General features: G+C 39.9%; 1 protein-coding gene across 4 annotated transcripts in view; it reads left to right on the top strand.

The window, feature by feature from the left end:
• Positions 1-26,778, top strand: part of RASGRF2 (Ras protein specific guanine nucleotide releasing factor 2) — a 238,392-nt gene that overhangs the window by 62,521 nt on the left and 149,093 nt on the right. For all 4 annotated transcript variants that reach the window (XM_041752325.1, XM_041752326.1, XM_041752327.1 and 1 more), the window contains exons 2-4: positions 3,275-3,381; positions 21,989-22,136; positions 24,386-24,475. In XM_041752325.1, the coding sequence (XP_041608259.1) occupies positions 3,275-3,381; positions 21,989-22,136; positions 24,386-24,475 (345 nt within the window). The remainder of the gene's footprint in view (positions 1-3,274; positions 3,382-21,988; positions 22,137-24,385; positions 24,476-26,778) is intronic.

The raw sequence follows: 26,778 nt of genomic DNA, 5'->3' as shown, positions 1-26,778 counted from the left end.
GATATATTGGTAGTTTAAGCAGTCTTTTTAAATCCCTTCTCTAGATGGTTACCTGGATATGATTATATAGTCATCAAATTTATCATCACATGCGGCTGTTTGAAGAAAACTTATTAATTTAATTATACCTCATGTTTCTTTACTGATGATTATTTGTTTATCAAACAGTATTGGGGGCTTTGTGTGTGCCTAGCACAGTGCTAGGATGTGAGAAGAGGGTACACGGGGTTACTAAGACCCAGAGGACAGAGTGACTCTTTTTTGCTAGAAGATGCCAAGGAGGGATTTCAGAGGATTGACATTTCAGTGACACGAGTCATGAAAGTTTGGTAAGAACTTGTAGGTGGAGAAGAGGCTGGGGATGAAAGAAGAAACAAGGTGTGTCATGACAAAGATACACTTTACATTTGTTAAGTGTCCACTGTGTGCCGAATGCTGCCCGTCAGCTGATTTGATCCTGTAAGGTCTTTGTCCTTGTCCTTGTTATGCCCAGGAAGAAACTCAGGCTCAGAAAAGTAGTGTGACTTGCCCAAGTTCTTGAGTTACCACTTGGGGTCAGGATTCACACCTGTGGTGCTGGCCGTAGCATGAGGCTGAGGAAAGAGCCCGTCTTCCTGTGGGAGGGATACCTTGGTGTGGCTGCAGTGCAGCAGAACCAGAACACCACCAGACTACAGCCGGCACCAGCCAGAAGAGAGTCCTCCAAGAGAGCCTTGGTGAAACCACATGTGAGGGTGATGAGGAGGAGTTGAAGAGGACTTTGGGGTGCCTAGTTGGGGCAACCATTGAATAAAGATTCACTGGACAGAGAAAAGACAAGAGGAGAAGGAATAGTTGTGTGGGCAGACGGGAGGAGGAGGAGGCTTGGGGGGGGTAGAAGGAAGAGAGGGAAGTTAATGAATTCAGTTTTGGATCTGACTGAAATGCTGTCTATAGGAGAAATATGGGGCTGGCACCTGGGAGAGAATCTGCCTGGAGAAATCGATTTGGACGACAGGTGAGGATATCTTGGGAGAAAAGGAAGAGAAACTCACTGTCATTGTAGATGCCGAATTTAAAGACATAATTTTTTGTAGTTGAGCCAAATTTGTTAAGTGAACTCCTGGAAATGCAACATGTGCGCCTCAAAGCCGTCATCGTTATGCCATGGGACATGGCCTAACCTTTGCATGTACTCTGCTAATATAATTGCCTTGCTGTCTTTGAAAGGTGACTTTTAATTGGGTTTCAGAGTAGCAGTTGCTGGCGAGGGCCTGGTTGCAGCCTTTCAGTAGATTGGGCCAGTTCATTGAGCGTTTCCTCTCTCTCGACTGGACACCTGGGCTTGGACAGTAGCCAGCAGTTACTGAAATGCCATCACTTACAGGATTGACCTTTAAGACACTGATTTGTTATATTATTGAGTTTTAACTTTTTTTCCTCTCAAATTTAAGTGGAGCTTTATTGAATACCGTGCTAAACTCAATTCTTCTCATTCTCTGTGGCCTTTTCATCAAGTTATTGCCCCCTGGTTCCTAGCATTTAGTCCTCTGGCTGGACAAGAGGCTTAAGAACTAAAGACAGCTTGCCATTTATGGGGCTTAGGGCTGTTCGTGGGAAGTGTGGTGGATTATCGCACAGGCATGACTCAGAGTCCTCAGTGGACTGATGGTTTATGCTCAGGTAACCTGAGAAGTCTCTTAGTTTTGTTTTGTTTTTTTTTTTTGTAAAATTGTGCTGAAAATTGTTTTTCTTAAGTTTTAATTTTAATTCCAGTGAGTTAACATACAGTGTGGTATTAGTTTCAGGTGGACAATAGAGTGACTCAACACTTCTGTGTGTCACCCTGTGCTCATCACAGCAAGTGCCCTTTTTAATCCACATCACCCATTTAGCCATTCCCCTACCCACCTCCCTCCTGGTAACCATCAGTTTGTTCACTGTAGTTAAGAGACTGTTTTTTGGTTTGTCTCTCTCTCTTTTCCCTTAAGTTGGAAATTCTTATCTCTAGGATTATTGTCCCGAAGTTTTTACATTCATTTGAAGAAAGTGAGTACATAACTGTCACACTGAATAAACAAAACTTTGGGGGTGAGTGGGAAGGTGGGATGAAAGAAAGAACTCTGGCTTTGGCTCGCCCTTAGAGCAGCATTGTGGCACTGGTTCTTTTTATGCCCTAGGAAGACATCCTGGGTAGGTCCAGTCTATTTTCTGATCATTTTCGTATAATAAAAAGCTTGCCAGGGGTGACTGCCTTTGGCTCAGGTCATGATCCCAGACTCCTGGGATCAGGCCTCATGTTAGGCTCCCTGCTTAGGGACTTTGCTTCTCTCTATCCCTCTGCTCCTCCCCTCAGCTCATTCTCTCTCTCTCTCATATAAATAAATAAAATCTTAAAAAAAAAACTCGCCAGTCACATTTCCTTTCCAGACAGTCTCAGTTTGGTAATTAATATGCCGACCTCAAATAGACTGGTTTAAAGTGAAAGCTTCTCCCCTGGCACAGATTTCATATTCAGTTTGTCAAATTCTACCAAAAATAAAGACTGATGAAATTATAGATTAATTTACTTAATAGAGATGATAAACACATTTTCTTAGATTTAGCCTTAAGTTATTTGTATTTGTTGTTACAAATGCTGTATTTTCAAAATTAAGCTTTGAGTCTGTTGATATTATACCAAAGTGCAATAAATTTTTGTGTATTGATTTTATATCTAACAATTTTGTCCACTGCTCTTATTCTAATAGTTTCTCAATGAACTTTTAGTATAGGCCTATCAGCTGTGAAAAATTTTTCCCCTTCCCTTTTCTTGTGCCTTTTTCCCTTCATTTTTCTATACTGCCCTCCAGGTAGAATTAGTGAATAGAAGCACTGATAACTGCAATCTTTTTATTTTTGATCTTAGAAGGGCTGCTTATACTGTACACCAATGGGTAAAATGTTGGTGAAATTTACTCATTTACACTGAGTAAATTTTTGCTCGGTATCTTTTATTAGGTTTAGAAATTTCAGTAAGGAATTTTAATTGTGTGTCTGTGTAGAGTCTTATCAAATTACCTTTTCCATATCTAGTGAGGTGTTGTGGGTTGACTCTTACAGAGGGTGTTAAGATGCAACCTATTGTGTCTTCTAGGTGCAAAGTTATTGCCAAGTGGACTAGGAGTGATATTACGTTTTGAAATAGGATTTACATAAGGCTGATGCATTTTTAAAACATAGACCCATGTAGGGAAATAACTGTATTTTATGGTCATGCTTGAAAACTAAAACTAAACTTTGTTTTTCTCTCCAGTACTACTTTACCGTTCTTTTTGGCCATGAAGGTCAGAAACCTCTGGAGCTGCGCTGTGAGGAGGAGCAGGACGGTAAAGAGTGGATGGAGGCCATTCACCAAGCCAGGTAGGGGCTCAAATCCTCTTGTGACGCTGAACTGGCCAGGTCTCTCGCATTGGGGTTTTTCACTGTTGGCTGTAGTTTTGGAAGAACTTGCAATCCCTTGGTACCTCCTCATTAGTCATGTGCGAGATGATTCTCTGAGCCTTCTATGGCCATATTCTAGCTAACAGTGAAAAGTAATAGATACAACAATAATAATAATAGGTCACTTCGGTGGACTGTTCCTATGTGCCAGGTGCTCCTCTGAGGGCTTCTCAATTAAGGAATTTATTAAATGTATTGATTTTGCTTATCCTCTCCACAATCTGAGAGTGAATATTATAATTACCCCCTTTTACAGAGAAGGAAAGGGAGGTCGGGAAGGTTAGTTTGCTTGTCCGAGGTCACACAGCTGCTAAGTGGCAGAGCCAGGGATATGGATGCAGCCAAGCTCACATTTGTAAACCCTGCCCTGGGTTTACAAAACAGGTGCTTATCAAAAAGGGTGATGCTGACTCTATCCAGGGAGAGAGAAGACCATGCTTTTATTTCCTCCTAAGAAATACCAGGAAGGTAGAAAGAACACACTCGGCCTCACACAAGAAGAAATCTGAAAGAGACCCAGGCAGTTCCCTCTCTTTTATTTTTCAAATTCATTTCTGAAATCCAGTCCATTTTTTTTTTAATTCATAAGAGACACACAGAGAGAGGCAGAGACACAGGCAGAGGGAGAAGCAGGCTCCATGCAGGGAGCCTGATGTGGGCCTCGATCCCAGGACCCCAGGATCACGACCTGAGCTGAGGGCAGATGCTCAACCACGGAGCCACCCCGGGCGTCCTAGCCCAGTCCATCTTTGCTTCATATGGCTCCCATCTCACTGCTTGCCTGCCTGTCCCCTCCCTGTCCATCTCGGGTGACTCTGTAGCTCCCTGTTCATCTCCCAGGTGCTTCAGTGGCAAGAACTCTGCTGGGCACAGCTTCTTTTCCTTCACCTGACAGGCCCCCTACTTCTCCTCAGTGCCCCATCTTGCCTCTCCCTCCCCGTCCCTGTAACTGCCCCTCACAAGGAGCCCTCGGGGCCTCCTTCTCCAAACCACTCTAGTAGCACTTGCATTACTGCACGTAGAATATTGAACGGTCTAGTACAATTTAGGGCTTGTTTGTTTGTTTGTTTTTACATAGTTCACATGTGTGATTTCTGTGTCTTGAGCTGGATTGTATGTATCTTGAGTGAGGAAGAGGACGCTTCATTTCTGAACAAAGCACAGTGCTAATTATGTAGTAGGTGACCAAGAAATACTTTCAGGTTGACTATAACGAGGATGGAGCATTTGTTCTGAGTTTAGACTCTTCTTGAACCCTTGAGATGTTGTCTCTGGAAATCTCCTCCCCCTTTTCCCCTCCCCACCCCTCTTTTTTCTTCAACTACTTTATATTGACCACCTACCTACCTCTTCTGTGGCAGGCAGCACGCTGAGTGCTTTACATACCTTACTTATTCCTCACAACTACCCACTTTCCAGATGAGAAGACAAAGGCTCATGATTATTAAGCAGATTGGCCAACATCTAACATGAATTTGTTAAGCTGCAGAGCTCGGCTTCGAACCCAAATCAGTCTGACTCCAGAGCCTGTAGCCAGTGTTTTGGATCGTACCTGTCTTCATTCTCATCTTTTTCTCCTGAGTCTTCCTCTTTTCTATTTTTTTTTTCTTTTCCTCTATTCAGAATGCAGATAGATTCATGTAAGGTCAGGATTGAGAATTGAGGATGTTATTTGCAAAATATTTCAATTCCATTTCCTTCCTCCTCCTCAAAATCTTTCTTTGAGATGCACAGGGTTGGCAACCAAAGGCTGCTCTCTGAGGGGCCCTGGCACACGGTTCAGCTGTCTTTTCTCTCATTGTTTCTGTCTGACGGTTTTGCTCAGGGATCTCCTGTAAGGCACAACGACTGGCTATAGAAAGAGGGTCAGGTCTTCAAAGGTGAAAGGAGTATTGAGTTGGAAAAGTAGCACCTTTGCGTTCTTTCTAGACACAATCTCTGTGTAATTCCTATCTACCTGGGAATTAAAATGAGTAAATAACTTAAAACATGTGTGTTTGCTCTCCCCTCTTTTTTCATTCCAGAAAAGTCAGATACTTTTAGTAAATACCTTACCTTTGTAGTTGCCAAGCAAATACTGTGGTAGACCAAATACAGAGTATGCATTACTTCAAAAATGATTTTAAGTGGACGCCTGGGTGGCTCAGCAGTTGAGCATCTGCCTTCAGCTCAGGTCGGGATCACGTCCCACATCGGGCTCCCTGCATGGAGCCTGCTTCTCTCTCTGCCTGTGTCTCTGCCTCTCTCTGTGTGTCTCTCATGAATAAATAAATACAATTAAAAAATAAAGATAAAAAAATAAATTAAAAAAAAAGATTTTAAATAAGTTTTCTTTTCCTCTGCCATGAGAACTTTGTCATACATGGGGGTGTGGGTCAGTATTTGGTATTGATTGACACATGATCAAAAGCAGGGCACTTTTGGTCTTGTTAGGAAACATAGACTTTAGAAACCACTTTAGTGGTTTAGGTGATCAAATGATCAAAATTCTCTTCTCTTGTGGATTTGAAGACTTAGTTAATAATTGATTTTTTTTAATGTCCTGACTTTTTTGGTCCATTAAATTTGCTCTTCTTTTGATTTACGGCCCAGAACTGGATTCTTTGATGACTTCTTTTTAAACAGACTGCTTTATACTTCAGTTCTTATATTTGACTTTTTGCATTGAGTTGCGTCTTAATTTTTTTGTTTTATAAATCAGGGAAGATAACAATTTTTTCATTTAAGTTTAAGTTGAGTTTTTGGTGTAAACTTTGATCTGTGAAATTCATTCTGACCATTCATACATGTACAGAGCCAGAAAGTTAATGAAGCTGATTCAGAGAAGGTGTTCGTCAGCCAGTTTTGCTTGGCATTGTGCTAATTACACAACTGATTGGTTGACTAAATATTTCACCTTTAGAGGACAGTCTGATGTCATTAATTTGGTGCTACTGCTTAAATAGAAAATGTTCTATGGTTTTATTAATCTCTGTTTTTAAAAGTCTGAGGTTTTTTTTCTTTTTTTTGCTAAAGTCTGAGCTTTTGATTAACTGATGACTATTTTAGCCTGAAACTAGTTTTTTTCTGAGTGTCCTGCCAACACTACATAGAAACACTCAGAATCTTTCTCCTGGTCTCTGCTATTTTCCTGGGTTGTCTTCTCAGTACTGGCTTGGGTCTGCTGTCCTTGCGTGCCATGAAAATCACATTCTTGCTGCTGGCTTTTCTACCTCAGAGCTGAATCTACTTGCTCCAGTTTGCCTTCAGAGAGGATCTCTGGGTCATTTTCCGGGATGTTGAGTTGCATATTTTCTCCCTTAGATGAGATTCAAGGAAAGTCTTTTTGGAAATTATATTCTCATTTCCAAGCTCTGACAGGGTCCAGAAAGCTTGTTTTACAGTTTTTCTTGAAGTTGGCCAATACTACATTTCTAGAACACTGGCACATTTAAAATATCATTCCATCACATATTATTGGCACCAGTTCATGGGAAGCTGCTAGCAAGACTCGGTCTTATTTTTGTCTGGATGAGGTGAGGCCAGAGCATTTTAATGGCATTAAAATCTATGCTTATTCCATAAGTGGTTTGGTAGTTGAGTATGGAACTTTGGATACTCTTAATAACCTGATTTTTTTCTTGTTGTCTTCCTCTTGGTCATATCTCTCCACTATGGTTGATTTAGTCCTTGACATTAGGACAGTCAAAAACATTGACTGAGTTGATTGTGGGTCCGTAGGTCTCACTGGCTTTAAAGACAGCATCCACAGCACTTTTTCTCAACTTTTCATCTGCTGGAACACTGACCAAGCAAAGCCTCAGTAGTTAGAAGGTGGCTATGACTGGGAAGAGGAGCTAGGTGGGTAGAGGTACCAAAACTCTGCCCATTCTGGTCTAAGCATAAGACCCAAAAGCCCTGGGCTATGACAGTTAAGAAAAGAGAAGTGGAAAGTATTCCAGAGATGCAGTGGAAGATAGACTTCCCCCAGGACTTTGTGACCACCTGGATGCGGGTGGTATTAGATCAGGGTGCTAGCCTACACATCTCTCAGGCCCCCCATCATGGATAGTGTCACTTCCTGGGGGAAGAGATGATGGAGGAAAGCAGGTTTGTGGGGCAGAGACGATGAGCACAGGTCAGGAAGGGCCTCTGTGGGGAATTGGAGAGTTTACTTGCCTGGAAGGGGCAGTCAGGAGCCATTCTGAGGGCTTCCTTTGCCCTTGGCTGTGCAAGATATGAGAAAATGTGTATCAGAAGCTACTAGAGAAGCAAGGTGTGTTCTAAGGGGAAAGCTGGCTTTGGGTTTCTACCAAAGCTGAGGTTAGAGGACGACTTGTGAAAAGTTGGAGATGTAGAGACTATTGTGCCTGGTACAGCGCACCACGGAATGTTGCAGCTTTTTTTTTTTTGTCTTCCTGCAAAATTATGACTTATGCTTTCTGTGTTTGAGACGGGCCTACTGTGTCTTTTGCCTGCTTTCTAATTTTTTGAACTGCAATTCTGCTCAAACCCCCCATCTTGACTCTCCTCCATCCTCTTGGTGTGTGTGTGCCTGTGGCAGGTGAATCTTAGACTCTTCTCAGTGGGGAGGACATTTGCGAGTGAAAAGGAACTGGGCATCGTGCTTCCATTCTGAAAAGCTCACGTCAGATTTAGGTTGGGAGGGGCTTGACATAACCCATTCCTGCACCCTGTCAGTGCTGAATTTGATGAGCAGAGAGACTTAATCTTCCAGTTAAGTCTTGTCCTCTTGCCCTCTAAAGAAAGCCCTGGGGCAGCCTGGGTGGCTCAGCGGTTTAGCGTCACCTTCAGCCCAGGCCCAGGGCCTGATCCTGGAGCCCCGGGATCGGGTCCCACGTCGGGCTCCCTGCGTGGAGCCTGCTTCTCCCTCTGCCTGTGTCTCTGCCTCTCTCTGTGTGTCTCTCATGGATAAATAAATAATTTTTTTTTTTTTTTTAAAAAGCCCTGATTCATCCACTTGGGTCTGTTTTCACTTGTAGTCCTTTTGATCACATATGCCGGAGGCAGCCTGTAGTTCATTCTCTCCACGTGCCACGCCCCCCATCTGCTCTCCCCTCCCCTACACCATATACCACACACACAACACACAACATACACAACCACATGCCCCAACATAGTGACTGTACCAAACACCCAGTGCCTATAACCTCATCCTTTTTACTTGGACAGAGGCTTAATTTAGAGGGAAATGTCTAAAATCTGTCTATCACTATAAAGGCCACACTGCGTATCACATCCTCCCCATAAAATCAGCTCTTTATAGAATGTGCATGGAGAAATCCCCTACAAATCAGAAGAAAAGGTGATTACATAGACAAGTGGAAAGAGCTTCATGTATCACAGGGAAATGACAGGGCTAGAAAATCAGACATGGGCAGTAATGTTATAGCCTCAAGCAATCCTGAAGCCATGTTTTGTATTCTTCTTGTAGGAGCAAGACTATCACTACTTCAAAGCGGAAGGTGTAGATTTTGTTCATTTGAGATACATCTTTTTTTTTTTTTTACTAAGAAGTTCTGTTGGTCCTTTGCCTCCAGATTTGACAGGATGAAAGAGAGACTTCAACGCTTTCTTCCTTAGAGCCTGCAAAGCGCAACAGGAGAGAGGAGGGATAAGGTGTCTGAGAACAATGCACGGTTTCACTTGATGAGATCCTAGAACTTGTTTTCTACAGGGAAGAGGTGGCCTTGAGTTTCCTACTGTGCAGCCCTCTGTTAATAGGTTCACCTGTCGGTTCTGCTTCCTACTCCTCCCGGCGCTTTTGCTTCTGCTCCCACGGCCCAGGGAGCGGCCACGCACCTGCAGGACAGGTGTCCTGTGTGCAGCGCCCAGCCACCTGCGGGGTGCCACTGCCACGGGGCTGGCTCAGTTTGAGGCCGATTTCTGCCCTCAGCCCTTCCCTCCGCTTCCCTTGCTCCAGCACTTACCCCCTGGCTCGCTCACACTTCCCATCTGCCTACCAGTCCCCCTTTGGCTTTTTTCCTGTATTCTCGGATTCTCCTTGAATGAATCTCTCCCACCTTAAGCCAAAACATGAAAGTCTTTCCCTTGGGATGCCTGGGGGGCTCAGCGCTGGAGCACCTGCCTTTGGCTCCGGTGGTGACCCGGGGGTCCTGGGATCGAGTCCTGCATTGGGCTTCCTGCATGGAGCCTGCTTCTCCCTTGGCCTGGGTCTCTGCCTCTCTCTGTGTCTCTCATGAATAAATAAATAAAAAAACCCCCACAACTTGGGCCTGCATCCTCCCTCCAGCTGCCCTCTCTTGCTCGCAGCCAGGCCTTTCTGAAGGAGTGGTTGGGCTGCTCCCTTTTCAGCCCCTCGTGATGGGTGTCTGTCCCCACCTGAGTTGACCATGCCTTTCCGAAGCTTTTCTTTCCTTATATAACTCCAGCTTCACAGTTATATTTAATACTTAGGTTTTACTACACAAATAGTCTAAATCCAAGCTGTCTAAAAGAAAGGAAATTCAAACAATGACAAGCAGAGAGAGTAAAAAGTTAGAGTTTGCACTTACTCGTATGCTGGTCCTTCCCTGGCCCCATTCCCCACGCCCAATTACTTCCTCAAAGGTATTTCCTAGTAACAATCCTGTGCTCCGTTTTTTCTACGTATTTCATATCCATTAGATAAATAGGTAAGATGGGTACATAAGATAGGCAGGTAAATTATATGATTACACCCTCTTTATTTACTATTCACATTATTTTCAATCTTCCTTTCTTACTAACTTGGAGGTGTTTTGTTTTGTTTTTTTAACCTCCGTTATATAAAGACCTGAATCTTCTCTTGAAATTATCTTTCCTTTTTCTTCTACAACATCACTCACTCCTGGTTCTCCTTCTACTCCTTTGATCATTTCTTCTCCTTCTTTCACTGCTCCTTATGCTCTATCCCTTTTGTTAACACCACTGCTCTGCTCCTTTGTGCCTTTCTCTCCTCACCAGCAGCCACCAGGTGGATGGAGCCACCCTTTCCCCACGCTTTTGCTCTACTGGATACCATGGTAACTGCACTGTGTACTCTTTTCACTAAACAATCCCACAGCCCATGAAGTTGCTGGTACTATTCTCATGGAGTCTGGGGTCTTAGAGGATGAAATGACCTCCCGAAGGCCACCAGCCTACTAAGTGGCAATAAGTGGCAGAGTGGACATTCAGATCCAGGCAGGCTAACTGCGGAGCTTGTGTACTTAGCAAGATGTATTGCCTCTATTATGTAGAGTCATCTTTCTATGCTGACCTATCTACATGCCCTCTCCCCCTGGGTGCCCAGTTACCTGACACTCACTGAGTCCAAACTCCTGTTTTTCTCCTTGTCCCCTTCTTGTCCCCTTCTTTGTACCAGGGTACAGTCTCTTGTAGATGTACCCTCAGCCACTCCAGCCAGCAGAATGCCATCCTTCACCCTTTGCCCCCACTGCTCACATCCATTCAGCCCCTTGTGGATTTGAGCCCTGAAACATCTGGTCTGTATTCCTCTCCGTGTCCACGGTGGTTGCCTGGCTTACTGCTCAGCCACCTCACCTGTCTCTCTTCAATGTTTGCCTCCTAATCCCTTCTCCACAGGGCACCGGAGTGTCCTTTCTGAAAAGAACATCTGCTCCTGGAAGGACTCCAGGGTTCCTGTTAGCTCTTTTGGTTATTAAATTCCATTTACTTTTTACTATAGAAAATCTTAACGAGATCCAAGAGTGGAGAGAATAGCATCATGATTCACGTTGCTTTTAAGAAAAAAAAAATTGTATTCATTCGACCGATATTTGTTATATCCTAGAACTTGGGGTTCAGTGATCTGGTCCAAGCAAGGCCCCTCCTGAGCTGACCTCTGTGAACTTCTTACCCCACCCATCCCCTGTGTCCTGGATTGTAGCTGTAGGACCACACCCAGGAACTCGAATGTGCTGGCGTGTCCCCTTCAGTCTAACAGACCTGCCCTTCAGGACTCAGCTCTGCATCACCTTCCCTGGTCCCCTTCCTCCCACTGGAGAAAGGACCGACCATTCCCTTCTTTGAGCCTCCACTGTAACCCCTTATTTCTTTTCAAGCCCCTGCAGGATTATTGCATTGATTTGTTTAGGTCTCTTTCTCTCTGGCAGCCTGAATTCCTTCAAAGCAGACCTCTACTGCTCATCTCTTATCTGCTGCTCCTGGCACAGAGACAAATTGCTTTTCAGAAATGTGTGTGCCAGTTTAATCTCCCTCCACTAGGACATGAGAAAGCTGGAATCATTTTTTAAATATCTGTATTATATGTATTGAGGGATAAAAAATGGTATCTTGCTGTAATGAGCATTTCCTTGATTATTGGTGAAATTGGCTATTTTTTGCTATTGTTAATATTTGTGATTCCTATATGAATTATCATCTCATGTTCATTCCTCATTTTTTCTGTTGGTGTGTTTCTCATCAGTTTGTTTATGAGCTCTTTGTATGACAAAGATATTATTATCTCCTTGTATTTCTTATAGATCCCCTAGCACCATTTGTTTGGTCTTGTTCTTATATATATGGCATTTTTTTTTTTGGCAGAAAGTTTTTGAATTATAGCGCAGTACAAATACTGTTTTTGATGGGGAGGTTGTCCCATTGGTTTTTAAAAAAACAATATTTAAAAAATTCATAAAACCCACCATTTAATTTTTTAATTTTTATTATTTTTTTAAAAGATTTTATTTATTTATTCATGAGAGACACACACAGAGAGAGAGAGGCAGAGACAGAGGCAGAGAGAGAAGCAGGCTCCATGCAGGGAGCCTGATGCGGGACTCGATCTTGGGTCTCCAGGATCACACCCTGGGCTGAAGGTGACACTAAACTGCTGAGTCACCCTGGCTGCCCAAAACCTACCATTTTAAATCATACAATTTAATGGCTTTTAGTATATTCACCAGGTTGTGTAACCACCACCAGTATCTAATTTTGGAACCTTTCCAACACCTGCAAAGAACCCCAATATCTGTTAGTATTCACTCCCTACTCCCCATTTTCCCTGGTCCTAGCCAACCATTGACCTACTTTCTGTGCCTATGGATTTGCTCATTTTGGACATTTTGTATACATGGAATCATATAGCCTTTTGTGTCTGGCTTCTTTTACTTCTCGCAGTGTTAACAGAGTTCATCCATGCTGTAGCATAATCGGTCCCCCGTTCCTTTTTATGGCACAATCCTATTGTATGAACGTACCACCTTTTGTTTATCCGTTTACCATTGTTGAACATTTGGATATAAATATTTGTGTACACATTTTAGTGGACATATGTTTTGAAAAATCTTGGGTGTATCTAGGAGTTGAATTATTGAGTCATATGTTAACTCCAGGTCTAACTTTCTGAGGAACCACCAAACTAATTTTCCATAGTGGCTGTTATCATTTGATGTTTCCACTAGCAATTTATGAGGTTCTAATTTCTCCACATCCTCACCTATTTCCATTGCTTTTTTTAAAAAAAGGATTTTATTCATTTATTCGCCAGAGACACAGGTAAAGGGAGGAGCTGACTTCTCGAGGGAAGCCGATGTGGGACTCGTTCTCAGGATCCTGGGATCCGCCTTGAGCTGAAGGCAGCCACTCAACCACTGAGCCCCCCAGGTGTCTCTCTATTGCCATTTTATTTAGAGTTCTTGTAGTAGAAATTGATTATGAGAACTTACAAACCCCTTTAATCCATTTGGATTTAATGAATATACTAAATAATATTTTGTGATCAGAAAGAGAATTTTGCCGATACTATTTAAGCACATTTGTAAGGAAATAGAAGTGTCAAAGTTAGGAACGAATCATCAACAGAAATGTGATATAAAACATTTTCTTAAGTTTTATAATATAGTACTATAAAATATATTTGCTTTTGGAAATAAGTGTTCCTTAAAATGTCTCTGCCTCAAAGTAATTATTTTACCATTACTGGCTTTCTGTTCTATTACCTTATAACAATATTTATGTTGCTTGTTTTTTATGTTTAATTGTGTTTTGGAAAGGGTTACTGACAACTTTCCGTATATCCTGAAGTTAGGTGTTTAAGTAATGAGCTACTCACTGTGAACTGGAAAGAAGGAGCAATATTTAGACAGAATTTTAGTCTTTACGTTTTATTTCTCTTTTTGATCTCTTCTAACAGAGTTGCTTGTGTTTCCATTCATTGTAAAGGGGACAAGCATAGGAGAAAAGAGTCAATCAGTAAAGAGTGGGGATTAGCAGGGGTGATAAGTTAGACCCTCACCCTACTGTGACACCTAATAAATATTGATTAGCCAGTGGGGTAGAGCTATCAATGTAAGAAAATTTGAGGGCCAGAAAAAGTGGATGATAGTAATGCTGAAGTGGCCATGAGTAAAGCTAGGGAGGTACAGTCTTGTGTAGATAAGGTGGCTGCTCCCAGTGCTCAAATATTTAGATGGCAACTGCACTGCTGTCCGGCAGGACTGGCTTTTCCCAGTTCCCAAAGACATCATGATGCCCCTGATATGAGGGATGCTGATTCCAAAGAGAATTCTCAATAACATTGAGCATAATCCTGGAGCTTAGTGGGAGTTTTTCTTCAGTCACTTATAATACAAATTTTCAGTTTGGGTTTTGTTACAGTTCTCATTATATCTCATTAGCATATCTATCTAGCTTATTATATCTGTCTGTCTCTATCTATCTAGCTAGCTAGCTAGCTATCAAATATGTCTTCAAGTAACTAGGATGAGGTTCTGGCCCATTTAACCATTCCTTATGAAGCTAATGTAATTTTTACTCTTCTGTAAAAATAATTAAGGCTTATGATTTTATACTGTACTTCTCTGGACTCTAGGATTCCATTGGAATGTTTCCTTTTGTCCCATATGGAATAGTGGTGTCCTGGTTTTGATTATGAATATTACACATGAGTGTTTTACTCTCATATATATACTGAAAATCTGCCATCTGTTGGTACTGGACGTATGAGTTTGGCTATCATCATATTGATTTATGTGACTTAATTTTATTATTTCCTTTGTCAGTGAAGAGACTATTTTTTTCCCCTTGGTGGAGTTAAACAGAATAACAAAAAAATTAAAAATAAAAATAAATAATAAATAGGCAGGAATTCTTAAACTTGAGTAGCTGAGGGGTGGGAACCCTGGGTGGCTCAGTGGTTTAGTGCCTGCCTTCGGCCCAGGGCGTGATCCTGGAGTCCTGGGATCGAGTTCTGCATCGGGCTCCTTGCGTGGAGCTTGCTTCTTCCCCTGCCTGTGTCTCTGCCTCTCTCTCTCTCTCTGTGTCTCTCATGAATAGATAAAATCTTTTAAAAAAAATTTGAGCAGCTGGAAAACTTAATCAGATAGAACATATATTGGAAATATAGTAAAATAGAAATACCAGTGCTCTGAGAGTTCTTACGTTGAAAGGAAGCATTTTCAGTTGATTTGTCATAATCCATTCACTAACAGGATGCATAAAGAAAGCTTTGTGACACAAAGTAAAGTAGATGCTCCAGTAAGAGTAATAAACTAGGGAGAACCAATTAAATGAATGGAATGACTTGAAAATTTTGAGAAATGAAAATTATGTGAAGAAGAATAAAGCATGCAAAGCAAATCATCTTAGATGACTTTTTTTTTTTTTCCCACTTGACAATGACTTTTATTTGAATGACTATTTTGTGCCAGGTCCCACGCCGGGTGCTGAACTAATCTTTAACATTTTTGCCTAGATTATTGTGGAGCCTCCAACTGGCCTCCCTTCTTCTCTCCTGGCACTTCACCCCCCACCACTGTCTTTTCCCATTACAGCAGCCAGTGTGATCCTGTTAAAATGTCAGATCTTGACATGCCTCTGATCAAAGCTCTGAATCTCATTTGTGGTGAAAACCTGAGACTTTATATTGGTCTACAGGGCTCTACATGCTTTAGAATCCTGTTCCCTCTTCTTCTTACTCCTCCAGTAAGCTGGCCATTCTGCTTTTCCTCAGGCAGCCCAGCCTGCTTCTACCACAGGGCTTTTGCACATGCTATTTCCTCTACCTGGAATACTCTTCCAACCAGCTAGACACGTGGCTCACAGCTTTAGGTCAGCACTTCAGTACCATCTTCTCAGGGAGACCCTCTCTCACACCCTAAGATTGTAACCCTTATCTCCCCCACTTTCTGTCCTACTCTCCCCACTCCCACCCCACTTTTTCCTTTAAGGTACTAATCACCAGGTAACATAGTATGTATTTTAAAATTTGATTTTATTGCCTCTTGCTCCCTACTGCAATGTAAACTCCATGAGGGCACTGTTTTTTTTTGTTTGTTTGTTTGTTTCTGTGTTCTGTTTACTCCTGTGTCTGGAGCTTTGAACAGTTTCTGGGTGCATAAGAACATTCAATAAGTACTGAATGGAGAGTGGGTTTGGAGTGGATTTGGAGTCATCTAAAGGAACATATAAAGAAAGTAATAAATATTATGTAAGCTCACCTCACAGAATAAATAATTGCCATTAGAAGCTGCTTATTTTCTTTTTGCCACTTAATATAGAAAGGTTGGAAAATGCAGAAGGCACAAAAGGAGTACTTAAAAATCATCTATAATTGCCCCAGCACATGTACATGTACAAATTATATTTACTTTAATCTCCTGGGATTGTTTTTTTTTTGCTGTTGTTGTTGTTAATTTATTAGTGGGTCTTGAATATATTCCATTATGTTAACTATCTTTTTAAAAATATGACTTTAAGTGGCTTGTATCATTCCATTGTGTAGAGGTAACTATTATTTGCTTCACCACTTCCATACTATATGCATCTATATTTAGATTGTTTCAATTTTCTTATATTTGTTTTAATGAATGATCATCTGATTTTTTATATGTCTTTGTGGGAGTCTCTATTTTCCTTGGGTTAGACTATTATGATTGAAATGACTATGACAAAGGATATGAACTTTTTAGCCTGTTGTGATACTTATTACAATACTGTCTCCTAGAATGTCTTGCTCTGGTACACAGAGCCCATTTTGTCATATCTTTGCCAGTGCAGAGTATTATTGTTCTTAAAGCTCTTGACCAAATTTGACAAATGATTTTTACTTCTTTGATTAAGTAGATCCTTTCCCCTCTCTTTAATATTTATATATTATATTCTAATGTCCTTAACTTCTTGACTTAATGATTTTAGGCCCTTTTATTGGCTCTTTGCTATAAAGATGAGGAATTTAACACTTTTACAATACCTTTTACCTACTCTCCCTTTACCTCCTCTGTTTTTGTTACTTACATATTCTTGGCTTTTAAATTGGTTGAGTTTGTCTTAAAATAATATAATTAACTCTCTTTGTTTAACAGTTTAGAGCAGTGTGTAGTGAATCTCTGCTATGACAAATAAGTAAATTTAGACATTTTCATGTGTCTTTATTGTTCTCTTCTTTCCACTAACCCTGAGGCTTTTTCCTTTCATTATTATTTCTTCTCTATTTATAAACTTTTAAATACCTTCCGTTCCTAAATTGAATTAAGTCTCTTGATTCTGAAAATAAAAAAACCAATAAAGAACTCAGACAAAAAGCCATAGTTTTAGAATGTACCAAAGTATAAAAACTGGTGTTTGGTTCTACAGAGAACGAAGTGTAATCATATGCAATTGAATACTTGCTTCTTGAAGGAGAATCTTGCATACATGAACTTTTAATTTCTTTCTAGCTCCCGTTACTTCATCTGGCCTATATTCTTGCATTCGATGTTAACTTTTGTCTTTTTTTCTGTTTTGTTTGCTTGGAAAGCCTCCTTATAATTTTTCTCCTTTAGTAAATGTGATTGCTAGTAAACTGTTTCTGCCTTGAACTGGCACTTGGTTGGTTGATGGTTGCCTGGGTGTAAGCATTTCGGTTCAAAATACTTTCTCTTTAGTTCTTTACTGTGATCTAGCATCCCAGGTTACTGATGACAAGTATGTCATCTTGATTCCTGCTTTCTTTAGATAAACTGTGATTTCTCTTTGGAAGCCTTTATAATCCTTAGAGCTCTCATATTTTTACCAGGGTGAATCAGGGTATGAAATGTTTTCATTTATCCTGTCTGGCATTTGTTTTATCCTTTCTACTTGAACTGTATCAGGTTCAGTTAAGGGAAGATGTTTTTCCCCTTCTGGAATTCCCATAAGGTAGATATTAGAGCCCTTGGATCTGTACTCAGTGTTGCTCAATCTTTCTTCTGTAATTCTAAGCTCTTTGTGTGCATGTGTGTGTGTGTGTGTTTTAAGATTTATTTATTTATGAGAGAGAGAGTGCATGCATGAGCAGAGGGAGGGGCAGGTGGAGAGAAAGAGCATCTTAAGCAGACCCCATGCTGAGTGCAGAGCTCGATCTCATAACCCTGAGATCAGGACCTGAGCTGAAACCAAGAGTCTGACCCTTAATCAACTGTGCCACGCAGGTGCCCCATTCTCTTTGTGTTTTTGTTGCTATTGTTGTTCAGTGTTCTTTATGTCTCCAACCATCTAGCTTAGTTTTCAGCCATGTCTGTTTTATCAGTTAGCACATTCACTGAGGTCTAATATTTCAGTAATCATTGTTTGTTTCCAAGAACTCTTCCTGTTATCTGGTTACTTCTTTTCTATAGCAGCCCCTTTTTGCCTTATGACTCTAATATCCTTTCATATCTCTCTGAAGATGATCATCTCTATTGCTTGAATTGGCCTTGTTTCTTTAGTATCTTTTCTATTTTTTCATTTGGCATGCCAATTTACCCCATGATGCTTAAAACAGTGAGCAATTTATTGTCCTCCCACAGTGTCTGTGGGTCAGAAATCCAAGCATGATTTAACTAGGTGCCTCTGACTGAAGGTCTCTCACAAGGCAACAATCAAGGTGTGAGCCAGGTCTGTGGTCTCAGCTGGAGACTCAAAAGAGGAAGGATCTGCTTCCAAGTTAACTCACATGATTGTTAGCTAGATTCACTTCCTTATCAGTTCCTTATCTGCTGGTGGCCTGAGGCTTCTCTCAGTGTCTGTCTATGTGGACCGCTCCATACAGCAGCTCACAACATGGCATTGGCTTCTTCAGGACAAACGAGCAAGACGGCAAGAGAAGGCAAGCAAACTGGAAGGCAGAGTCTTCTCGTAAATTGATCAGGGAAGTGCCATTCTATCATTTTTGCCATATTCTATTCCTTGGAAGTGAGTCATCTAAGTTCAGCTCACACTTAGGAGGAGTTACATAAGGACATGAATACCAGAAGGAAGGGATCAGTAAGGGCTATCTTAGATGCTTCCTACTACAGAAGTCTTTCTTTTTGGGTTGTTTTTTTCAAGACTCTAGTGATCTTTGTTTCTAAATGAAGGAACTTATGAGTTATTCCAGGTAGCTGGCCTAGGTTTATTCTGCATCTGTGTCACTTATATATAGGCTTCCTTTTCAGGTAATAGGGCATACTTTGTGTATGTTCATGGGTAGAATGTGTGACTTGCTATTGGCCATTATTATATGACAAGCACACTGAGATAGTCACTCTATTGATCAGATTACATTATTTGACAAAGGAAAAGGACTTTGCAAATATAATTATGGTCCTAAATCAGATCCTTTTGAGTTAATTAAAAGGAAGATTTTCCTGGGTGGGCCCGACTCAATCCTTGGAAGCCCTCATGGAGGGACGGAGGTCCTCCTTGGGGGCAGAGATGCTCTCCTGATGACGTTGAGGAAGCAAGCTGCATGAGTTCTATACCTGCAAGAAAATGAATTTCCCAATAATCTGAATAACTTGGAAGTGGATTCTTCCCCAGTCAAGCCTCCAGATGAGAATGCACTTTGCCTGACACCATTATGGTTAGCTTGTGAGACTCTGAGCTGAATACTCAGCTAAACAACCTGGATCTTTGCTTGCACAGATACTGTAAGATAATACAGTTGTCTTGAACCAGGGAGTTCATGGTAATATGTTCACAATAGAAAAACAATATATGTATTTCATTCCTATTCCCTTCTAGTGCTGATCCTTTTTTTGGTTCTCTTATGTCTACGGTGGATGTCTGATGTAAATTCAAGCTCTGTTCTCTCTGAGTCGAGCTTCCTCATTAGACCAGTTGATGGTCCCTTTTCTACAGAGAGCACATCTTGGGCTGTGACTTGAGGGCATGTCACTGCCAATTGTCCCTTTTATTTCTTTACTTTGGGAATTGGAAGAGGAGAGGCCTAACTTGCATATGTTGTAAAGGCACTTGTTTAATGAATGACCCTAATGATTGCCCCCTTACCTACTCCATTTCTTTGAATTTTTTGACTCCAGGCTTGGAGTTCTGGCCACCTTGGTGGGACCTGTGCTTATGCAAGGTGTCTCCTTGTGTGGCTTCCCCTACTCTGAATTTCCCACCACTCTGATTCTACTTGATTTTTCTCTTCATGGAATTTCTTACAACTTCTGGTCTGTTGATGGCATACTTTCCTGTTTTATAATGCTGTTATGGTTTCATTCTTTAAACAGAAAATAATTTTCCTAGCACTTCAGTGGGGCCTTGGAAGTGAAGGGAGACAGATGTTGGTAATGAGTCTGCATGAACTCAGCTGTACAATATGGACTGGACTTTTTATAAGAGAAAAAAATGCCATCTTGCTCTCTAACACTGATTTAATATATTTGCAATAAATTTGTTATAGTTCTAATAAAATTGATGAGAAAGGGCAGAATTTTTATTATAATAACTACATTCTCATGTTCTATTATTTCCTCCTTTTAAAGTTTCTAAAAGCACATTCTATGAAGACTCTGCCCTTTTTTCCCCCTCTTCCCACTTACACTTATACAGCCTTTCTTTCTACTTTATTAGGGTGATTTCTTAGAAGAAGAGACTTTAAAATATTGCTGACACTATGTTTTTTTCTAACACTAATAGCACACATGATGTAAGTGCTGAGGATGTTGAGATAATTGAACTAAAATTGTGATTTTAGAAATATTTTAAGACTCTTTAAGTTCTAAGTAACAGAAACCTCTTTCAAACTAGTTTAGGTTACAGAGACTTTATTAGAGAGAAATTGTAGTATCTCACTGAACCCAAGAATAAAAAATATATTCAGGTATCATGAGGGTGTGGAACCAGAAACTAGAAAGCTGACAAGAACCCAAATAGGCATTACCTTTCTATCTCTCTTATCTCTATTTTCTTAAACATCTGCCTATTTTCTTTCTTAGCAGACTCACTTTATTTGGCATGGATATGGCCAAATATGGCTGTCCAACAATGGTATCCAGGGTTTCCAAGCTTATATCATATTAGTTCAAGCAAATAGACAAGAGACAGAGTGCCAGATTCCAAAAAGGACTAATTGGTTTAGCTTGGGCCAGTTATCTCTTTTTAGACTAGTGTAATGTAGTGATAAGGACAGATTTTGTGATATAAACATGGCTGCTATGGCCCAAGTTCTCAAAGAAGAGGTAAGAGGTAAGTGAGTACAAGATTGAGCAGATGTCTCAAGACATGTCTGCTGCAAAGTTCTTGTTCATATTCAGTGTAATATTTCTTATTAGAGACACAGTTTAGCTTGTGATTAAGAATAGGAGCTTAGGGTCAAACATAAGGTGATTTGATTCCAGCCTTGCCAACTACTAGCTGTGTGACCTCTGTGAGGATTAAAATCTTTCTGTGTACAATGGGGATGATAAAGTCTGTGTCTTGGAGTTGCTGTGAGGATTAAATGAAAATATATAAATGGCACATCTGAAGCACTTAATAATAATTATTAGTTACTACTATTATCAGGCAATTTGAGAAAGATTATGTGAATGGAAGAACAAACATTTTAGTGTCTCAAATGGTGCAAAAAGATCTAGAGGCAAAATTCCCGATGCTACAGAATTGCATAGTCAATAACAATCTAAGAGAGAGTTTTGCCTTTACCACACTTGACCAAAAGAATGGATACAGGTGAGGCTGATGGTGGTAGGGCCCAAGAATCTACACTTATTTTTAGAATGAAATTTTTGTTGCTTTTGATTTTTGAAAGAAATGTCAGTGGTCTCACAATACTAAAGAGAGCCAGGCAGGGCTGATGGTCACCGGAATAGGCTTCATAGTTCTTTTGAGCTAGTGCCTATTCTGGTGGTCACATTCTACTTGGCAGGTCTGCTCTGATTGGCTAGCGACTTACCAGTGAAACATTTTTGGATATCATCCCTGGAAACCAAGTGTGTATCATCAGTTCAAAGACTTCAGTTTTTGTTAAAGGAGATGCATCTATTTCTTTATAAAACAATCGATTTCCTTTGCATTTTTCTAGCTTATATGGTAAAATTGTGTGTGGCACCCATTCATTAAATGAACTCTTAGTAAAAGATATGTAAGGTGGTAATGTTCCAAATTCTATATAGTTAAATGAACTCTTAGTTTAGTTAGTGAAATGTAAAATGATGATTCAAATTCTATATAGTTAAATGATATGAAATGTCAGCCAGAGGTTAATATTTACATAAAGTAGAGCTAGCCAACAAGCTACATTTATGGTTTCTTTTTAAAGCATAGTGTATGCTGTTCTATATGAAATTGCAGTAGAACAGTATCTCATTGACTAACTGTGTCATTTTCTCTTAAGTTATGCAGACATTTTGATTGAGAGGGAAGTGTTAATGCAGAAGTACATTCATCTAGTCCAGATCGTAGAGACAGAAAAAATTGCAGCTAACCAGCTCCGGCATCAACTTGAAGATCAAGATACAGAAATTGAAAGACTTAAATCAGAGGTACTTCCCAGTTGATAGATTCTTCCCCGTTGTTTCACATTTATTGTCATCTCCTCATAATTACATAAGGCCTACCAGGGTAAAATTTCAATCCCAAACTTAGCTCCTTTGCTGTCAACATGTACATAGTCAGACTACATATCTGTGCTAGAAAGGTATCTCATCTATGTTAGGATTGAGTAAATATGCTACAACAAAATACCAGAGTAATATGCTGCTTTTTAATTATTTTGTGCTCCTGATGTCCTTCATTTGATCAGATAATCAAGAGTCGACTGTAATATTTAGCCATTTGTAGACCATTGTAGTAATGGTAACTGAATCTGTCATAAACTGTCATAAACTCCCAGATGGCAACTAAGGAAGGACCAGAAATGAAATCTAGAGGACATTCCTGCTTCTACATGTAAGGAGTCCAACTTTCTCCCCTCTAGTATTTTGAAAAACACATTTGAGTTGAAGCATACTTTTTCCTAAATTTAGCACTTCTGCCTCCCTCCACCTCTACCCCTACCCTCTGAAGGTAAACTTCCAAGGCCCAGCATGCCCAGATTGTGAGATTGTACCAAGTGAGAATAGAAGATGGTCATGGTGTCGGCAGCCATGGAGGTGGGCCTGGGTCCTCCCATGCACACAAGTGCCTCTGTCTGTATATAGAAACCTGACTGTATCTTTCCTTGCTGTCCTATTATTCCTTGTGGGAAGCAATCAATAACTGAAGAACTGAAGAGGAATGTAGAAAACAAGATTTTCCCCCTTCCTGACTAGAATGCATTAGCATTTTCTTAGCTTCAAAAGAGAAGAATAGAACAGAATGAAACCTACTACTAATTGTAATCCACTTACAGAACAATTCAGAGTCCTCCGTCTTGGTAACTTTCTTGTCACTTTTATAGCCATTGGATAATGTTTTCCTCTTTGTTTCCTTACACTTTCCTCTAAGACATACTCTGAATCCTATGAAGGGTTTTCACCTCCTGCTGCCTGTGTACATCACCTCCAGTTCACAGAACATGAGTATAAGCTGATTCCACCTGGGATCTAATTGCTTCTCTGGTGATAAGTTACAGACCATGTTCACCATATCATTAGTGTTGTTAACTTCCCGGTTCAACCCTGAAATCTGATATAGTGAAAACAACAACAGAAAACTTAACAAACCTGCATTTTAAAAGACTATATCAGGCACTGTAATTTAAAACAAAATTATTGTGTTCTTTCTTAACACAGTAAGCTAGAGCAGATGCTTGTCTGCTAAGTGAAAGAGGTTGGCATTTACTCCACAAGAGAAACTCAGCACCAAGCAGTGTTCCCCAATATTTATTTGTGCATGTTTATCTGTCTTCACTATATTCTATTTTAGTCTGAATATAGATTGCAGCCCCAAACTGTCAGTAGCAGGTATGTCTTGTGTGGCCGCTTGGCAGGAACCATAATTTATTATTATGTATTTTCCCATGTCTTTGCCAGAAAATGGCAGAAATGTGTGTTTGGTATTGGTGACAAAAATGTAAAGACAAGTCAGAGGAATCAATTATGACTCTTAGCTTCTTAAGTGTCTGCTTGTTAGTAAATCTGAAGAGGTATTTACCTTTATAAGAACCTGCAATTGAGCAGTAGTCTAGTGAATTTTGTTACCAAGTATATTGGCGTGGCCATCTGATCCTGAATTGCCCCTCACAGGCCACGTAACTAGGCTGGAGATACAAAGAGATCCCAGGTTGTTTCTATCCTTTTTATCTTTTCACCTTTTCTTGGTTGGCTTAGATCAATCTCAAGGCTCTGAAGTTTCTTTGCAGTTACCATTCTCCCAAAGAATTCTGTGAATCTGCTGTTCTCTGTGTCCCTGGAAGGCTGATTATAGGAAGCAAGAGCTTTGGCTTGAGTGTCATTGCATTTGAAGACTGGGCATTACAGGCAGCTGCCATCAGGCAAAATGGAATCATGCTACTCAGCTCCTAGAAAGGCCTTGACCTAGTTATCACTAGGCCGAGTTTTGGGCTAACATTTCTCCTAACCCAATCCTATTTCACACTTTTCACAGTCACTTCTTGTAAGCACTTTTGTTAGCAACACTAAACAGGCTTGGGGTGAAGTTATGCTTCCCCTGCCTTAGCACCAAAGGAAGAAAGGATGGATAAAAAGTTTCCTGAGGATCTCATAAGCTTCCCTGTAGACATAACTTCTATGAGTTATGGCTATAAACCGGTATTTTCCAAATCATGAAATGGACCGATTCTGTATTATAGATTATCGCTCTTAATAAAACCAAGGAACGAATGCGGCCTTACCAAAGCAATCAAGAAGATGAGGATCCAGACATCAAGAAGATTAAAAAGGTAGGTTGTTGGGGGTTTCTGGCTTTGGGGAAGCATGGTGATCAGTTGTCTGTCCTGTAGTGGTGTCTTGCCACCCTGTCCCTGAGCTGAGAACAACCTTGGTGTATCTGTTCTAATGGCTCTCAGACTTGACCTTCGGAGTGATCCAGGTATGGCTACTTTGGAAAGGTTTTAGCTTGAGATTTTTTTCCAGTTCTGAGAATTCTCTTTTGGACTCTGTGGAGGGATGCCAAAAACCAGACGCTAAGACAGCAGTGTTCTCAAGTTGGGTTAAGTAAGTGCTGTTGAACCTCCTGATTTTGTGCTGCTTTCATATTTTAGAGGAGTGTTTTTTAAATGACATTTAAAAAATATTTCTTTTAGCTTTAGATTTAAGTGCTTATTTAGAAAGAATTATTTTGAACATATGAAAAGATTGACTAAATACATCTGCTCTGATTTGTTTTGTTATCGTTGTTTCTTTCTTGTTTAACATCTACATAATCAGCAGATCTTTCTACCTTATTATCATACATTACTGCACAACTTTTGCAATTAGCCAGACACTGGTACTAACTCTATTCTACTGTGTTTGATTTATGTCATCTATGTTTTGAGTTCTATAATATTAATTCTCTTATAAATTACCTACTCAGCTTTGTTAACATTATGGGTGAAAAGCGTCACAGTTAAAGAAGTTTCTTTGGATACACATCTTCAGATCTTATTTCATCTTAATTTTCTTATTCTTGTTTTCCATGCTAAATAATTATTCCCCGTAAGTTGTAACAAAACTTTAAATATTGCTTGGAGTTTGAAATACAGATGCTTCTTGGAACTACATTGCAATATTTTCAGTTTTTAAGGAATACAAAATGAAAGGAACACCATTTCTTTCTTAGAATTTAAAATTTTTTATATTGAATTTGGTTGATGTTGTGATACAAGATTAATATTATTGCCTTTATTTTAATAGTCTGAAGTTGACTATAAACAAAGATATCAGTAAAGTACAATTTTCAGTTCTTCTTTTTAATAGAAACTTGTAAGTAAGTAAATAAGTATACCAGCTTTTGCTCAGCGGGCAATACCTAAGTAAATGGAAAGATTTTATTTAATACAAAATTTGATTAAGTTGAATTTTGAAAGTACTTTTGTTAAATGGAAGAGTAAAGATAAATGTTTTTTATACTTTCTACCTTATTATTTCTCAATAGAGGCAATTTAAAAAAATCCTGTTTTTGAACTTAAGTAGGTTTTAAAAATAATTCTATTGTTCTTCATGCCCCAATCAACCTAATGTCTGTGTGGAAATGGGTGTTTCAAATGAATTAGTTTCTCTAGTCTCATCTTGGCAAATACCAACATAATTTTTTATTTTCAAGGAACCAAAAATTGAAATTTATTGTATTACACAGAAACTTTCCATTAGACCTCTCCAAATAATGTGCATGTAACTTCCCCCACATAAATCTATTAGAATGTGATTGATTTTTATTATTTGAAGCATGGCAACTGTATGAATGCCTGCATGAAAATTGACAGTATGATGGCAACATTGGTAGGTAAATCAAATAATTTTAAAATTGCAAAAGAAGAATAGTTGTTTATATGCATGATAATTTAGACCATGTGGGTAAAATAGCAGGGAAAAAATAAAAAGTATAAGAATGTGTTGAACAAATAACAATGATACTAAAAGGACATTTGGGAGTGATTTAATGTTTTCAATTATATGTAGATTTGCAACCTGCTTTGTTGCTAAGTCTGCCAACTTAGATAGATATCATAGACCCTAATAAACTATCATGTAGTTTTTTTTTTTATATTAAGAAAGGACTTCAGATTGTTTTGGTCCATTATTTTATAGGTGAGAAAATGGAGGACCAGAGTTCAGAGTTACCCTGCAGGTTAGTGCAGAGTCTTGGGTTAAGGATTATGACATCTACTTGTCTGGTTACCACCCAGCATTTACCTGGACACTGGACCAGTGTCACTAGCCACTGGACTCGTTGGCTAAAATTCATAAGTCGGTGCACTTTCTCACGTTTGTCTGTTATTTTTCAAATCAAAATCAGATCAGTTTTGGAGGCTATCATGTTTTTTACAGATTTGATTTTTAATTATATTTCACATTTCTTTTAACAAAATAATCTCCATTGCAAATCTTTAACATGTGTTTTCTCCATGTGGCTGGGAGAGAACCCTTGCAGTAACAAAAAGCCGGTAAAAGAATGCCAAGTCTGATTGCATCTTTCCTGTGTGATTTAACCATGAAATTTAGTTTACTTATCTATAAATGGAAGGGGTGAGAAGAGCTGAAG

This window comes from Vulpes lagopus, chromosome 4 (genome assembly GCF_018345385.1).
Source record: "Vulpes lagopus strain Blue_001 chromosome 4, ASM1834538v1, whole genome shotgun sequence".
NCBI lineage: Eukaryota > Metazoa > Chordata > Mammalia > Carnivora > Canidae > Vulpes > Vulpes lagopus.
This window is presented reverse-complemented; position numbering and strand designations above follow the sequence as displayed.